Source organism: Adiantum capillus-veneris, chromosome 2, assembly GCF_014529385.1.
Source record: "Adiantum capillus-veneris isolate H3 chromosome 2, ASM1452938v2, whole genome shotgun sequence".
In the NCBI taxonomy this organism is placed as follows: Eukaryota; Viridiplantae; Streptophyta; class Polypodiopsida; order Polypodiales; family Pteridaceae; genus Adiantum; species Adiantum capillus-veneris.
In genome coordinates, this window is record NC_140932.1 from 179,127,584 (window position 1) to 179,145,827 (window position 18,244).

Genomic DNA, 18,244 nt, shown 5'->3' on the forward strand with positions numbered 1-18,244 from the left:
AGTCACAAGCTTATCTCCTTCATCCTCCATTGTCGTCTCTTGCAGCGGGTTAAGAGCAGGAGATGCCCAACATCGTTGATGCAAGGTGCATCGACGACAGACATTCAATCGCGCGGTGAGTAAGCATTATCATTCTGTGATTTTTGAAATTTTTGACACTGCGAACGCAGTTAATGAACACACTGAGAATTGCACGCTGCCGTGGGAATGGCACGTTCCCTCATATTATAAAAATTGGGGAGGACTGTGCAAACTCCCCCATGCAAGGAAACTTGCATGTTTTGTTTTTGTTTTGAAACATAAAAATTGGAACAACAAACAATTAATAACATTGACATCTTGTATGCTTACGAACATTGAGCTTGACAAACCTCTAACCCTCCTCGTGGTTTTCTGCAAGGTACCCCTCTGAAGCACTACGATCGGTATCTCATTCTTTCGAGGTACACCTTTGAACCATGGCAATCGGTGGCCTCTCTCTCTCTCTCTCTCTCTCTCTCTCTCATCCTTTCATAAATTTTTTTACTTGAGAAATTTTGAAATGGCATATATAGTTTTCAACATTTTGCTCGAGAAAAATTTAGAAGAGTTACGGCAACAAGGAGAGGATGCCTCATTGACATCTAGAGGGGGGCGTATGCATGTAACTATGGATCACTATGAGGTACCTTGTGATTACCAAAGATTGACAGCTGCCTTTTGGTTTGAAAGAGCTTGCTAAGATTTCAATATGGGTCTCTCCCTGCCCCCCAAGTTTTTGTCTTCTAGAGGTTCTTGTTTTCTCTTACCCTCGGACTCAGCGGCTAACGAAGCACTCTAGTTGTATCTAGTGTGTCGTGATCTTCATCAGTGGTAGAGAAACACATCGTGATCTGCCTATGAGCTCTGTCTACACGGTGGAAGAAGGATTGCATGGCACGATTGGGTGGCTTGAGCTCAGAGACCTTTTCCTCACCAACGGCTGGTCTTGGGAGGAGCTGATGATGCAGATGAGCTAAAGAAGGAGGACATTTGGGGCATAGGGGGAACTACAGATGGCACAAGTCCTGGACCAGACTTTGGAAAGCATAAACTGAAATCAAAAGATGATACTTCCAAACAAAGGTCTGATTGGGCAGTGGAGGTGCTAATTGGCTCACCAGTTAATACTCCAGAAGTCCTTGTATCTTCAAGGCGACGAGAAAGAGGGAATGGGATCATGGAAACCTTTGTGAACAATGGTCCCCTGGCCCGATCTCCACTTTTGAAAACATCTGAGACCTCACCTTTGAGTGACCGTGGTAGGATTCCCCGTCGTCCTAGTGCAACTTGGACGATTCCGCTGTCTAGAGCAGCCGGTAAAGACCCATCCCGAAGGCATGCAGAGGGCCAGTCTGCTCCCGGTCAAGAAGGGTTAATATTTGGCTTTCAAGTGTGTGTGTGTGTGTCTCTCTCCCTCTCTCATCGATGGTTTTTCCTGCATCTTTTTGGCTAGTTTGATGGCCAACAATTCTCTGCTGTGCTCCCTGGAGCATAGCTTTGCTTGCCCTTCCACGTGTGCCAACCGAAGTTGGCCTCTCTCAAATTTTCGGGAAAAGAAGCTTGCTGTTTCTTGCAAGCCCCGGCCGCAATGATACCCTAGAGGGAGCTTTTCTTCGTCTCAGAGTCTCCGCGACCTGCAAACAAAGCTACAATGGTGGGGTTGAAGAGTCTGCTAAGAATCCTTTGGCAGCTGCCTTACAAGAACAGGTCAGTGGAGAGGTGGACGAGGAAGATCGCATGCACGAAGAGTGCGGGGTTGTTGGAGTGTACGGTGATGCAGAGGCGAGCAGGCTCTACTATCTAGCTCTCCATGCTCTGCAACACAAGAGGGCAAGAAGGGGCGGACATAGTGACATCCAACGAGACCTCTCTACAGGCAGAGGTAAATTTAGGATTAGTCTCTGATGTTTTCAATGGGTCCAAGCAGGCCAAGCTTATTGGAAGTTCAGCAATTGGCCATGTGCGATATGCCACGGCAGGTCTTTCTGTTGTCGGCAACGTGCAGCCCTTTGTCTAAAGCTACTGCTTTGGATCTCTTGGTCTAGCCCACAATGGAAACCTTGTGAATTACAAGCATCTCCAGGTTCAGCTTGAAGAAAGTGGCTCCATATTCAACACGACATCTGATACAGTGGTCATTTTGCATCTCATCGCCACCTCGAGGGATCAGCATCTGCTTGCGAGAATCATCCATGCATGCGAGCAGATAGAGGGTGCCTACTTGCTGGTTTTTCTTTCAGAGGACAAGCTCGTTGCTGTTCAAGATCCGTACGGCTTTCGGCCTCTTATGATGGGCAGATGGAAAAATGGTGCTGTTGTTTTTGCTTCAGAAACTTGTCTCCTTGAAGATCCGTACGGCTTTCGGCCCCTTATGATGGGCAGATGGAAAAATGGTGCTGTTGTTTTTGCTTCAGAAACTTGTGTCCTTGATCTCATTGAAACCGAGTATGAGAGAGAGATAAAAACCCGGGTGAGGTCGTGGTTGTGGATAAAGATGGGATCAGCTCATCATACCTTCTCTCTCGTCGCCAGTGGCAAGCGTGCGTATTCGAGCATATATCACTACAAGAGCTCGCTTTCCGACGTCAAATTACCGGTGTCAATGGTGGGCGTCGGTATATGTGTAGGTAAATCAAGAGGAAGATCAACTTTTTTAAAATTTTAATTTTTGAATTTCCGATGCTTGTACCGGTAGCTATTCTGGCGCTTGTATCGAGGCACCTGTACCGGCAAGGCACCTGTACCAGCACCCAATAGTGTGTCCGCACTTTGTCTTTGAGGTGGCTTTTGTTTCTATAGCCAAAAGTCATCTTGTCCATGGCAGATGTGAATCATGTAGTTCTTAAATTATGCTTGATATTGCAGGTCTTAGAGAGCATTCGCACGTTGCTGTGGCAGTGTTTACGGTGACGAAATCAATTTTGGCTGATGTGCATGAAAACGCTGAAAGTCGACAACATAGCAAGAGAGAGAAGGCGAAATGGAGGAGAGAGAGCGACAGAGTTATCGTAATTCGGCCAAAATCGATAGAGTTAGGATTGCCTTGCCTTCGTTTTTGCTACAAGACAAATGAGGCTGATGGTAGCTCAACCCTGCCATAGCCTACGTGCGAAACCTACCTTATTCAGGTAAATTTTATATTTGCTTGTTGTGAAACACATGGATCTGCTTGCATAGTAATCTTGCTTCCCAAGTTTATCTATACGATAATAAAAGGGGGAGGGATCCCCCCCTCCCCCCGGTCACAAAAGGGTGACATGGCTGGCCCCTGGACACACTTTGAGTGGGGCAGCAGACACACACACACCCCGGTTGGCAGCACCGAGAAATGCGGAAAAGATGTTGACGCGGCAGTTCCGGGTTTCATGCTGTGATTCCCGCTAATAGGTTGACGTGGCATGCGTACGAAAATTTCGTGATTTGCGGACAGCTGTACAGAAAATGCTTTTACGCAAGTCGAAAACTCTACGTAAGCTAATTGAGAAGCTTTTGGGAATAGATGCTTTATTTTACAAGCTTTTAATAGTTGGCAGCTTTTGGGGCTCTGCTTTTAGCATCCCTTGTAACCTTTATAATGAGACCAAGGGGGCTCTCTCAGCAGAGCATCTGGACGCAGAGGCTGAGAGCGAGCACCCGTGAGAGTTCTACTTTGCTCAAAGATTCATATAAAAGGAATTACCGAAAGGGATGCCAGTCTTTGGGGCCAATACCTCTTGGCATGGAACTACGTCAGGCCGTGTCGACTCATTTTTGAACTATGATTTGAAGTGTGAAGTATTTTTGAAGTGAATCTTTGTTTTCTCGCGGTAGAATCTTGACTTTGGGTGTCCAAGTTTGTTACAGTGGTATCAGAGCACAGAAAGATTCTTCTACTATGGAGGATCCGATCCTTTTTGCAGCGCACACAGGTTCTCGTAAAGAATCTGACAGAGATGACACCTCTCAGTGGGAAGGCAAAGAAAAGTTGAAAATCTGACACAGAAACTGAAGAAAAGAATGAAGATTTGAGTCATTTTTTTTTTGGACAAGTTGTCAGGAAGGAGCACAAACGTCAACTTTAGATTGCCATATGTGTGAACAGATTGATTCAGTACTTCAGGGACTCGAGATTGGCGAAACACCTGAAGAATTACCCGACTGATAAGATTTACTCAAGATGGCGTGTGGCCATTGCTTCTCCTCTTAGGTAGAGAGGAAAGCCCAAAAGACAGACGAGTACGAAAAAGCAGAGCCTGTACTCGCCGAAAGACATGGACAAGCGAAGCAAAAAGCAAAGCTTCAGAAAGGGCAAGAGAAAGACAAAGAAGGCTAAATTTCACCCAATTTTTGACAATTCTACAGAGGAGTCATCCTCAGATAGTTCAGACTCTGACGATCACATGTTTTATGCAAAGAAGATACATTTTTATAAAGCCAACCAATATGAATTCCTCGAAGATAAGAGCAAGAAAACAAAAGATTTTAAAGAAGGTGGACAGTCGATTAAATTTGAACCCTTTTTGGGTTCCGAGATGCTCGAACATGGTGGTCCACTCTTCTTCTAATGAAGGTAGCTCCAGTTACATGGTTGAAATTCAAAAGGCTCTTTATTTCTTCTTGGCTGATTCGGGAGTATGAACGACATATACGAACCGCTTGGAATCATCTTTGGATGACCAAGGGAGATTCTTTGGATGCTTATTGTTGCGAGAGATTTTGGAACTCTTTTCTACCAACTTCTTCATTTAAGAAGGTCTCGTTTAAGGAACAGATTGAGCAGTTTTGCTATGGACTTCTTACAGAGATCTGAGACTACTGCTTGGAACAGAAGTCGAATTCTATTCAAGAATTGATGGGTCATGTGAAACGGTGTTTTGTGATACATTCAGGCAATTTGACTTATCCCACATATGAAATCATGACTCAGAGAACCCAACAGACTTCTAAAAATGAAAGTAGAAGGAGAGAGTTTCCAGGTTAAAGAAAAGAAAGATACACGTCCCTGATAGACTCTTAGAGAAAGGGCTATCTATCTCAAAGAGGGGAAGTGTTTTGGTTGCGGGGAATTGGGACACATCTCTTCAAAGTGCCCCAAAAGGCACATCAAGAACAGACTAAAGACAGGCCAGAGAGTTCTAGAGCAGCAGAGGAATGTGGCAGACAAGGCAGATGGATAGGTTGAGGCCACATGCAGAGGCAGTTCTACCGACACCCAGACGGGATGGTGACATCACATCGATCATTGGCAAACTTCGTTTGCAATGTCAGGGGTGTTTAGGGCACAAGGACTTCTACATAATGCCCTTAGGAGGTTGTGACGTCCTCCTCGGGATCTCTTGGTACCACAAGAACAACGCCGTGATTAACTATTGGACTGAGGAAGCGACTTTGAAAAATGAAGGGCACAGAGATTATACTTGATGAAATTCAGTTTCTTTACTCAATTTTCTGGAGAGAATTGAATGATGATTGAAGGTCGAAAAAGAACGCCAAGATTTTCTTCACACTCATGTTGATTGCTTTTCAGAGGGCTGCCAGGTGAGTTGCCACTATCTCGTCCTGAGGATCATACCAGTGATCTGATACCTGGAAGCACACCACGGAACCAGCCACCTTACCGTGTGAGCCGAGCCCAGAATGAAGAGATTATGGACCAAGTGAAAGACCTCTTAGAAAGGGGTCTTGTCCAGTCGAGTACTTCACCTTATTGCTCTCCGGTGTTGTTGGTTTTGAAGAAAGACGGATCTTGGAGAATGTGCATTGATTACAGAGCTCTCAACAAAATCACCATCAAGAATAGATTTTCGATTCCTAGGATCGATGATATTCTAAACCGACTATAGGGACACTACAAGAGGCTATTCATATTAGCGACGCTCACACAGCGACGCTCAAAAAAAAAATCCCGGCGTCGCTATGAGCGTCGCAAATTTACAAAGAAATTTGCGACGCTTATAGCGACGCTCATAGCGACGCCGGCTGGGCTAAAAAAATAACCGAGCGCGCCCAAAAATTCAGATCTCAGATCTGAGTTTTTCGACGCCCTCAAGCAAGGAGCAGGTAACGCTCTCCCTCTCTCTCTCTCTCTCTCTCTCTTCTCCACACACACACACACACACACACACACGAGGAGAGGAAGGAGAGCCAGGTATGCTCCTTCCCTCTCCTCATTCTCATGTTCCCTTCCCCTCTTTCTCTCTCCCTCTCTCTCTCTCACACACACACACATACACACACACACAGTGTTTTTGAGAGAGAGAGAGAGAGAGAGAGAGGGAGTACAAACATAAACAAAAACGCACACACACATACATAAACAAAGAATGCACACACACATTGAGAGAGGAAAAGAGAGAGAGAGCATGCATAAACAAAAAACGCACGCATTGAGAGAGGAAAAGAGAGAGAGAACATGCATAAACAAAAAACGCACACATTGAGAGAGGAAAAGAGAGAGAAAACATGCATACGATCCAAAAAAACGCACACACATTGAGAGAGAAAGAGAGAGAAACTAATTTAACGTCGTAGGAAACTAATTAAAATTAAAAGACCTAAAGATCTAGCCGACGAGGAGCTGAACTCAAGACCTATTATTCAAGAGGGAAATGGCATAATCAATCTATCATAGTTGGCATGGGTGATAGAAAGGTTATACCATTTATCTCCTTTTATTGGCACACACATCCACACACGCGCACACACACAAGAAGAAGAGAGTTATAACGTCGTAGGAAACTATCCTAAAAGACGTTAAAGATTAGGTTAGATGTAGACTTACGTTAAATTAGATTTAGGTTTATTTAAGTTAAATTAGATTAGATTTAGGTTTATTTTTAACTAGATTTACGTTTATTTACGCTAAATTTAGATTTACGTTATATTAGATTAGATTTAGGTCTCCATAGACTGCGATGCCTGCATGAAGCGGGTGAAGAAAACCCTCAATGGAATATAGGGTATTGCTGCCTTCACTCATGGTGGGCTCTGTCGATCCAAAAGTACTTGTAAAATGTCTTCAAAAGATAGGGAAGAAGGTGGATCTTCAGGGCGGCAAGAGTCACTACATCCCCGACACAATGACCATCTAGACAACCTCTAGTCATTCAACAGCAACTTCAAAGTTAGTAACAAGAGCAAGAACGGTCTAAAGAGCCAATTGCTGTCGTCAGATGTGGATGGAGATGAGGCAGCGTCACCGCCGGAAGTTAACTCTCACATCTTTAGTGATGAGAATGCCAACTCTTGCCGAGTTATGTGAAAAATTATGTGTTAAATCAGTTTTAAGGTTCTTATAATCCCTGTTAGTTTAGTTCTTTGTTTTTAATATAACATAATTTACGTTAGATTTAGATTTATGTTATATTAGATTAGACTTAGGTTTATTTAGGTTTACCCACACACACACACACACACACACACAAGAAGAAGAGAGTTTTAACGTCGTAGGAAACTATCCCAAAAGACGTTAAAGATTAGGTTAGATGTAAACTTACGTTAAATTAGATTTAGGTTTATTTTTAGTTAGATTTACGCTTATTTACGTTAGATCGAGTCCACGCAAGAATTACTTACGGTTTAGGGTTTAGAGTTAGACAAACAGTGAAAAGATCTACTGTGAAAAGATGTTAAGATGCTGTGAAGTGCTACAGCTAGAGAAGAGGCAAAGGGGTTTTGTCCACTACATGCAGTATCATGTAGACGTGGGTGTGTAGATTTCTTGTACCCACAAATATAGGTATTGACCAATAAAGACGAGATTATAACCCGGTGGTTCTAATCTTCGTGCACCTCTAGACCGAGGTGTGCGGGGATTGGACATGACTAGAGAATGTGAGGTACAGAGAGAGAGAGAGAGAGAGAGAGAGAGAGATAAGACGAAGAATGCCAATAGAATATTAAATTTGTTGTCCAGGTTATAAGATTTTTATCTTCATTATGAGTAGTGACGAGGATGTGGGACCGTCCAACCGAAACACCTATCTCTCAACGAGGGTCTTATGTCCTTGTAATCAATGCAAGCATGCTGTGCGACGGACAAGACGTGTTTCTTTGCAGCACGTTCGCGAATTTGGAGAGTTCGATCCATCTATTATAGATCGAGTTGTTGCCAATTATAACTCGTCGGACTCTGACGCTGGCCAACAAGCAGCAATCTTGCAACCCAATAGACGTGTTCGCAGGCGCTTTGGTCAAGCAGCATATGTGAGGCCATAAGATGTAGCCTCTGACAGCTCGGGGGATGATCATGCAGAGCACATTCCCAACGAGGCAATGTTTGAGCCCGAGATTGATGAAATGATCGAGACGATCATGGATTCAGAAAGGCTTATCTATGATGATATGAAAAGTGAAGCCGATACGCCATTGTATAATGAAGCACGTATGTCTAGATTGAAAGCACTCCTGGTTCTTCTCAACATGCAGGCAAAGTTTGGATGGAGTGACACTAGCGTCACAGCGCTTTTCAGGTAATCTATTACAATTAGTTTACTTTAATAAAACTCTAAATGTATAATGATCTGATAGATTTTTACACGACTGTATCGTATTTTTATGTTGTGTAGATTGCTTAAAGAGCACATACTACCAGCTGACAATGTGATGCCAGATTCCCGAGATGAAGCAAGAAAGATTTTGCGAAACTTGGGGATGGATTACAATTCTATCCACGCTTGTCCTAATGACTGCATTCTTTTCAGAGGGGAATACATAGACATGGAGAAGTGTCCGAAATGTGATTCCGAAAGATATCGAGCAGATCTCCACGGGACAAAAATTCCACAAAAGGTTTTGCGACATTTTCCTCTGCTTCCTCGCATCAAGCATTTCTTTGAATGTAAGTCCATGGCCGCCCTAGCATCATGGCATGAGGAGAATAAATCTTCGGATGGTGTGCTACGAATTTCTACAAATTGCGCAGCCTGGAAACATATAGATGGAACATGGTCGGATCTTCGTCCACTATTGGAAGAGCTACAACAATTGTGGATTGGCATAGAGGTGGTGGATATGAGCCGACACACAGGACGACGGAATGCTTTGATCAGAGGCATTCTAATGTGGACCATGCATGACTATCCCGGGCTAACAGAATGCTCAGGTGATCTATTGACACTCCTCACTAAGACACTGTAAATCTTGTTTTTTCCCATAGTTGATCTATTATCATGTGTATACATGCAGGGCTTCAAACAAGCGGATACAGAGCATGTGTCACATGTGGACCTAAACTGAATGCACGTAGGGCACCCTCACTGAAGAAGCAAATCTACGAAGGTCATCAAGCGTATCTTCCAGAGAATCATGTGTTACGCGACGGCTTTTTGGGAAGAGAGCCACCAAGGATGTCTGCACAAGCATGGTTAGAGCAAAAGGAGATGTGCGATGACAGATTGCCTCCAGGGATGAAGAGACTATCTCTATGGTACGAGTTACCATACTGGCCCCGACTCATGATCAATCACTTGCTCGATCCAATGCACATATTCAAGAATGTGGGTAATCTACTATGGGACCATCTTACCGGCAAGAAAGATACTTTGGGAGCCAGAGTTGACCTTAGAAATGTGGATCGTATGGAGCAATATTGGCCGCAAACAGCGTCTGATGGATCGATAAAACTCCCTAAAGCACCATGGATTTTCACAAGAGCCCAAGAACGCAAAGTAAAAGAGACCATTTTATTTTTGCGGACCCCCACTGGCGTAATGCACTCGCTCCGAACGTGTTTTACTAAAGAAGGAAAGCTTACCGGTTTGAAGTCACACGATTGGCATAAAATGTGTCAGGTACGTTCATAGTGGACTTTAATATCATTGCATAAAATGTGGACTTTAATATCATTGCTGCACATACTTTACAGTTTATTTTACCGGTTTCCATTGAGGGATGTTTGTCTGTCGACATCCGTAACACAATCTACAAACTTGCAAAGCTGGTGCAATGGATCTCACAAAAGGAGATCAATGTAGACTCCATACCATTCGCCAAACTAAATGCTGCGGAGCTTGTGTGCATGTTTGAGAAACATTTTCCTACTACCATGCTAACCATTCAGGTGCATCTTCTTGTTCACATAGTTGATGAGGTGGAAATAGCTGGCACAGTTCATTCCAGATGGATGTTCTTCTTAGAACGTTTCATGAAAACGCTTAAGGGATATGTGCGTCAAAAGGCACGTCCGGAGGGTAGCATGGCAGAAGGTTGGTTGGTATCAGAATCCCTAGTGTACATTGGAGAGTGGCTAGACGGATTTGATAAAGCCCGGGACACGCTATGGCGAACCATAGATGATGAGCGCATATCTGGGATTGTCATGTGCAATCTCGGTGTTGAGAAGAAGATGATGGAAGATCTAGAGGCTAAAATCAACCGATTTTGCATGCTTCACAATTCAGTGATGCAAAAGTGGATTTCACAATATGAGGATGCAAAGCAAGAGCGACAAAGGGCACGAATCGAGTGGAGACGGGGAAGACGACCACCGATGCACTATCCGACGGTTCTGGAGAGCCTACTAACCTTCATGAGCTTAAGATGGTTGCACAACCAATTGAAAAGCGCACAACAATGCGGTGACGAAGTGACTGAGGAAGAGTGGGAGTACTCTCGGGGTTGCGCGACCAAGGTAAGTTTGCAATGTACGACTAGCAAGGACGTATGAAGGCTACCATGTGCCAATCACAACGGCATTAATGGAGGAGATCAGAGAAGATGCTCAATCAAAAGCCGCTGCGGTGGTGCCAGACGAGGATCAAGATGCTACTACTCTATATGGGGTGCATGCAGAGGAGCTACAAAATGAAACAGAGGATATGTGTTTAAACGGAGAGCTCTATATAGATATAGAAAGTTATGCTGAGTTATGCGAGGATGAGAGAGAGATCTCTTAAAGCCACAAATATTGTATTTGAATAATTTTGCTTCGTGTTGTAAAAGCTCTGGCTCTCTAAGTACCTTCCATGGTGTATAACGCTCTTTTCTACTCGCGCTCACATCTTTTGATTGAAAATTCTGAGTTTTCGACTTGCCTCTTCTATCACTCAATTCATTGCGTCATTGTATTTATATGCGTCATTACGTCATTGTATTTAATGGTCTTTGCATCATTGTCTACTCTATTCATTCAATATTAAGTTTAAATATTCGTGTGTTTAATGCAGGTATGGATGATGAGGAGTTTCTTTCTTCTTTGTCACCGCAGCAGAGACAGTGGTACGTGGAGCGTCATCGCTCTGGCGCATCATCGTGCGTTCCTACTCCATCCGCATCTCCCTCTCTTTCGGAGCATTCGGCGCGCTCCGAAGCTTCGGCGTCGACGAGACGAGCTTCACACTCGTCTAGACACCGGCGCTCTAGTGGTGGCGGTGGCGGTTGTTGTGGGAATTCCGCCACCGATGCCTCCACACCGCCTCGTGTTCAACAAGGCTCTTTACCCTCCCCTTCTTTGCCCGCCCCCACACCAGCCACAGCATCGCCATCTATGCCAGGTTTTGCACGGCTGACTGTTCCTAGAAGCTACACACCTCTACCTACTCCGCCAAGAGCCACCCCACTCGACACTCTTCACTTCGGGGCCCAGACGCTGGTGGAGACACCTGACGTCCATACCCCCATCAACACGCCGCTAGAGACCCCTGCCAGGACACCCAGGTTCACGCGTCACCGGCCAGAGGGCTTGTCTTACTCCGTCGACTTCAGCGGCGGCATCATCATGGATGATGACGGCAAGAAGGTGATCTCGCGCATGCGTGGTCTTTGCTCTCAGCTGTTTAGACACTACATACTAAACAAATGGAGTGAAGTACCAAGTGATTTAAAAAACAGAGTCATCAGCATACTTCATGATGAGTTTCCCGTTCCAACACGGGATTAGCGCTTCAATGAAGACCTGATGAAGATTCGAATGCGCGAATACTGCAAACACAAGCGTTCCGAAGTGCAAAAAGCAATCAAGAATGGGTGGAACAGGCCAGATTGGCTGGCCAAAGAAGATTGGAAGAATGCGAAGAAAGCAGCGCGCGAGAATCCCGACAAGTGGAAGCAACAAAAGGATGCAGCCAGAGCGCGAGTAGAGGCAGGGAGCTCGCACCACTTGGGGAGCGGTGGATAGGCATCATTTGAGGCCGATTTTGTAAGTGTTTTTGCATTGCTCTTTATGTTCGATAGTTTAGGATTTATGAGTTTTTTAATTCTAACATAATGAAATCTTTGTATGTTTTGACAGTGGTCGATGACAGGACGTGATCCCACACCGTACGAGCGCGAGTACGCAGGCAGGAAGGGCTTAAACGCCCTGATGGACATTCTCAGTTCTCGCGGCAGCATGGTTAGTATTAGGGTTTACTCTTTTCTATTTTTTGTATTGTTTTATAAATGTCGTTATATGTTTATACTTACTGAAAGCTGTCTTATTGTCTTTTTTTGCAGAATCCGACAGATACGCCGCTTGGACGCGATGAGACGTCTGACTAAACGACGCCAATTTAGTCGTAGCTAGATAGCATTAGTTTAGGGTTTCTCATAGCTTATGTATCATGAGACGGATTTTATACGTCTTTTTGAACCATGTATATTATTACATTTGTCACCATAGTTCCTTTTGCCAATCAATTCTTTATGCCTATGATGTTGTACAATTCTCATTATTACATTTGCCAATCAATTCATTTTGCCTATGATGTGTACAATTGTCAATTTTGCAAACAATGCATCTTGTGGGTGACTATTTTGGATCTATTATCTACCCTTGCACTTTTTTTAAAAAGTGAATCAAGTACAATATGGTTGATGGGTGGCAGGGCATTCAATGCCCTGTCACCAAAAAAAAATCTCTCGGGCGTCGCTATAACCGTCGCTATTTATGGCTCTGTAGCGTCGCTATGAGCGTCGCTATGAGCGTCGCTATAGTCTTCTGTGTAAACGTCGCTATGAGCGTCTCTATATAGCGACGCATATAGCGACGCTCGTAGCGACGGTTTTAGCGACACCGGGGGTTATAAAAAACCCAGTGTATTTCCGTCGCTAGCAGCGTCACAAGAGCACACAACCTCTTGTAGTGGGATCCTCTTGTTTTAGCAAGATCGATTTGAAGAGCGGATATCATCATATCCGAATCACACCGGGAGATGTCTACAAGACAGCTTTTCGGACGATCTTTGGTTTATTTGAATTTTTGGTGATGCCTTTTGGCCTTACCATTGCTCCAACGATCGTTTAACCGAATGATGGACAGGATTTTCAGAGAGTATAGATCTTTTGTTGGCACTTACTTTGATGATATTATTGTCTTCTCCAAGGATGAGGCAGAACATAGAGAACATCTGCTACAGGTCTTTCAAGCATTGTAAGATCACAAGTTGGTGATTAATGCAAAGAAGAGTGAATTTTTCCTACCAGAGATACACTTTTTGAGACACTTCGTCTCATCATCAAGAGTGCAGATGGACTAGGCCAAGATTGAGACTATACGTGATTGGCCCGATTTGAAGAATGTCCATGAAGTTAGAAGCTTCTTGGGCTTATGTTCTTACTACCAGCGGTTCATTAGAAAGTTTGCGGAGGTTGCTTTCCCTTTGCATATTTTGACACAGAAAGGAGTCTCTTTCTCATGGGGACCCGCAGAGGTGACTGCCTTTCAGACATTGAAAGAGAAATTGACTATAGGATCAATTTTGACTTTGTTGGATTTACAGAAGTCATTTGAAGTATATTGTGATGCTTGTAGTCGTAGTCTGGGTGTGGTCTTAATGCAAGAAGGCCATGTCATTGCCTATGAGAGACGATTGTTTTCAAGGCCGTAATTGACAACACAGATTTATGAGAAAGAGCTTTTGGCGGTTATCCATGCTCTTACTCAGTGGCGACATTACCTACTCGGAGCCGATTTTACGGTCTTTACAGATCACCAGAGTTTACGCTACTTCTTGTCACAGAAGCAGTTATCGGAAAAGCAAATGCGGTGGGCAAACATCTTGTCATAGTTTCACTTCCAGATTATCCATGTGCAGGGACAGAAGAACTTGGTGGTAGAGGCTTTGTTTCGTAAGCCGTTGGTTCTGGCTATTTTCGCGATATATCATACAAGCTTCGAGGATATGGTCGAGTAGTATGCCACAGATACAACTTTTGCAAATGTATTCGTTCGAATACAGAATGGGGAGGTAGTAGCCGAATATTCCATTCAGGATGGCTACTTGATGAAGAAACATTGTTGTGCGTTACACAGCCGTTGAGGGAAAAGGTTTTAATCAAATACCATTGTCCACCATTACGGGTCACCGTGGCATTGATACCACCTTGAAAGGTGTGGAGAAATACTTTTTTTGGCAGATGCTTTGTCCCGGAAGCCATTGGTTCTGGCTATTTCCACGATACATCATAGAAGCTTCAAGGATATGGTCGGGCACTATGCCATAGATATAGATTTTGTAGATGTATTCGTTCGAATACAGAATAGGAAGATAGTAGCCGGTAATAGCCGTTTTTCGGCTCTCCATAATTGCCATAGTAAGTTACTCCACCCTACCAAATTCACCCAAACGCTATGGCTATCCTTACCATTTCACTGTACATAGGCGTATGTGAGTTAGGGGGCTTTTCCCATATATTCTTAAAAACCCTCAGCTAGCTAGTCACTGGGCTAGTTGAGCCAAAAAAAAAAAAAAAGTATATTATGGCCTCTTTGTGTGTAAATATTTCATTGTATATATGGCCTAAATATAGGGATTTTTTATAATTATTTTGGTATTTTATTTAAATATTTCTACTTAGGTGTGTGTTTTATTAAACCTATGTACACCTTCTTTCATCCTCTTACACCATAATTATATTTTTTGCCAATATGTACATACTCTAATCTCATATTTTTCCTTTATATAAATCACTCCCACATTTTCACCCTCACCCTCGTGAAAACAAAAAATTGATTTCTACTCATTGGTTACGTTTATTATATTATTTACTTGCATACTTTTTCTTCTTTCACCCAAAATAATTCAAGGAGGGACCATATCATATGATTTCAATATCTTTCCATATCCATAACTCCTCCATATTTTTATTATTATTTTTACTCATTATTCTAACACCATGTGCTCATTGAGCTAAAGTCCATGAATAGTCCATACACTACTCCCACCATGTATATATTTCTTTATTCACCAATAATCCTCCTCCATGCATGGGTCAAGGGCAACTTGGATGCTTTGTATTATAATATGACAAAGGAGGGGCTCACTCTTGGATGCATTGTACAAATTCAACAAAAGAGGGGGCCACTAAAAGACTTTTGCAGGCATAAAAACAGGCGTTTTGGTGAGAATTTTGGCACCTATCTCCACTCACAATTTGGAGCGGTGGTCAAAAGAGAAAATGTAGCCCACGCTCTGAATAATCACCTCAAATTTTTTCATGATTTTTGGAGCTACCAGCGGTGAGCTATGATTTTTTTAGTGGAACCCAATCTGTCCACTTTTCTCACAAGTAGCCCTTAGTCTTCTCTCACCCTTCCACACACCTACTCACTCTTACACATCCCTCCCTCTCCTTCCCTCACTCAAACCTGCAATTTCCATGGCTTCTCCCACCCTCTTCACCATTACCCTTCTCTCTCATCCCTATAGTTCTTTTATGAACCTCTACATACATACACCCTCTCCATGTCTCTCTCTATTGCTTCTATGTTACAATTTCATTTACCTCTCCTAAAAATATCTAAAATTCAGCATATTAACCATGATAACTTCTGCAAAGTGAGAATTTTTCATCAACAAATCCTCTTTTCATCGGGGTGGTCAACCGTGGCGGTGGCGTAAAGAAGCGAAGAAGAAGAAGAAGAAGACCAGCGGTCATTTTTTCCACAATCTACACAAGGGTGAGTTCAAGCTTCTTCAAAGCTTCACCATCTCAATGATTCTCTTTTAATTCACCCCTCTTCCTTCATCAAATCAACTCATCCTACCCATTGTAAATGTATCACTAACAATTCTAGTGATTATTACCACTAACAACTAACTTCTCTTGTAAAAATGCACCCACACTATCAACATATGGAGTAGGCAACCGCACAAGTAAACCAAATTCACTCACTCCCATGGAAGTTTCTCTCCTTTCACCACATCAATAATTCTCTTACTTGAGCCCACATCCATGTGACTCAAGAGATAAGAGAGACCCCATTCTCATTTAAAATTCATAATCCTTGATCTTTCCTAATAAAATTGATTAGGCTTAATCCTAATCAAGGCTTCTAAAACCTATAAATAGAACCCATTCCTCCTTGTAAAAGATATCACTATACCATTGCACACTAGATTGAGCGTACCACACGCCAATTCTATCTTGGTTGTAAAGAGAGAGTAAGCTTTCTATACACCATCACCTTGGTGCATAGAAAAGCTTGAGCTAGTTTGAGTGAGTGCGAGTAGAAGATATTCTTCCTACCATTGTTGTATCTACCCCAACATCAATGAATTAGTAGTTTTGGGTGCAATTCATGTCCAAAGGCTCACGCTTCTCCTCCAATTTGGCTTGGCAAACTCATTCAGCTTCATAAGGTGACTTGTTTCATTGAAGGTTGTTGTTTTGTTGCTTGTGATTCATTGGCTATTGTTTGGCTACCATTGTAAGAGGGTGGATGGTGAGAGGGCTCCCATAACCCTAAGACGATGTGCTAGTGATGCTATAACCAAATCTTGTCACTTGATTCCGCAAGCTCTAAGTTCCTTTTTGTGCAAAATATAAAGTTGAAGCTAAGTTGTACACCATCTCTCGCTCTCTCGCTCTCTCTCTCTCTCTCTCTCTCTCTCTCTCTCCACACACAGCCGTTTTTTGACCTAGTAGACAGCAGTTCACTCTTTTGACCATAACTTACTCATTCGAACTCCGATTTAGGTGATCTATAGCCTCAATCGAAGAGCACGAAGCCCTCTACGCATTGATGTAAAGACAGAATTTTTCTGTGTAATGGAAGGCTTTGCTATAACAGCATCTCAGAACTGAAAAAACTATCAAAACTTTGCATTTTTGTTGCCGACTTGAAGGCAATGTCAGACAAAACTCGCAAGGGTGGAAAAGCCACACTCGCCATGGAGAATGATGCAAAATCTCCAAGGAATTTGGATGCTAATCCAACCACATCGTCTACAACAACGGAAGCAATGATCATGGCTTACTTGATCTCGTTACAAGAAACCGTCAACAAGCAAGGTGAAGAGTTGCGCGCACTTGCAATGGAGAATGGTACTTTAAGAGTTCTCGTTGTGGAGAATGAGCACCTCAAGAAGGTTCTTGAAACGCAAACAACACGCTTGATGCATCTTGAGAATGAAGTTCAAGAATGTAAACGCTCTCTTGTGGACATGAATGTAGTGAAAGAGCGCTTGAGCAAAGTTGAGAGTGATCATGTATTGAAAGAGGAAACGATAGATACAATACGACATGATGTATGTGAAATGAGAAATGCATCCAAATCATGGGCTGATATATGTAAGGATAATGTGGTTTCTACATCTCCTATCACGCAAGCCGTTGTCCAAGCAAAGAATGTAGAGAATGTGGACACTCAAGAATTGCAAGAACGACAAAAACGCTCAAAGAACATCGTCATTCGTGGAATCAAGGAGGAAAGCATGGAAACACCCCAATCTCTTGCGGTTGCTATTGAAGAGTTTTTTGCTACACACTTTGGCATGTCAGGAATCATGGCTTATGGTGCACATTGAGTTGGAAAACAAGGAGTCCCTCGCTCGGGAGAAAGACCTATTGTATGTACCATAGCTGATGAGGTAAAGAGAAAGATCATCCTTGACAATGTTTGGATCTACCTCAAAGGAACGGGTTGTAATGTATATGAGGATCGCACTCTTATGCAACAAAATGTACGTCGCAAAGCATACGAGGAAAGAAGCAAGAAGGTTAAGGTATCATCTCAAGAAGAAAAGGCACTTGAGGAGGATGCAAGTCCACCCAACAAATAGGGACACATGATCTATGAGACCAACTCACGCTTGCGAATAAGCTTTTGGAATTGTAACGGGTATCCAAGGAATGCGGGAATTGGCATTGATGAGCTTACCAATGACTCCGATGTGATACTTCTTGTCGAAACATGGGAGCATGATGCGCAACGAATTCTTGGATTTGACAAATACGATGTACATTCTTTGATGTGGGCCAAAAATGCAAAGCAACGAAGAGGCCAAGGAGGCGTAGCATGTATGACCAAAAAGGGTTTGAAAGA

At 43.2% G+C, this 18,244-nt stretch overlaps 1 protein-coding gene across 1 annotated transcript; it reads left to right on the top strand.

The window, feature by feature from the left end:
• The first annotated feature begins 649 nt into the window (after positions 1 to 649).
• Positions 650 to 11,157, top strand: LOC147464149 (uncharacterized). Its single transcript, XM_086498259.1, has 8 exons — positions 650 to 664; positions 941 to 1,337; positions 1,517 to 1,903; positions 2,001 to 2,020; positions 2,105 to 2,466; positions 2,717 to 2,801; positions 2,887 to 2,927; positions 3,087 to 11,157. The coding sequence occupies exons 1-8, from the start codon at positions 650 to 652 to the stop codon at positions 3,151 to 3,153; spliced, it is 1,374 nt and encodes a 457-aa protein (XP_086354385.1). The 3' UTR covers positions 3,154 to 11,157.
• Positions 11,158 to 18,244: the final 7,087 nt, after the last annotated feature.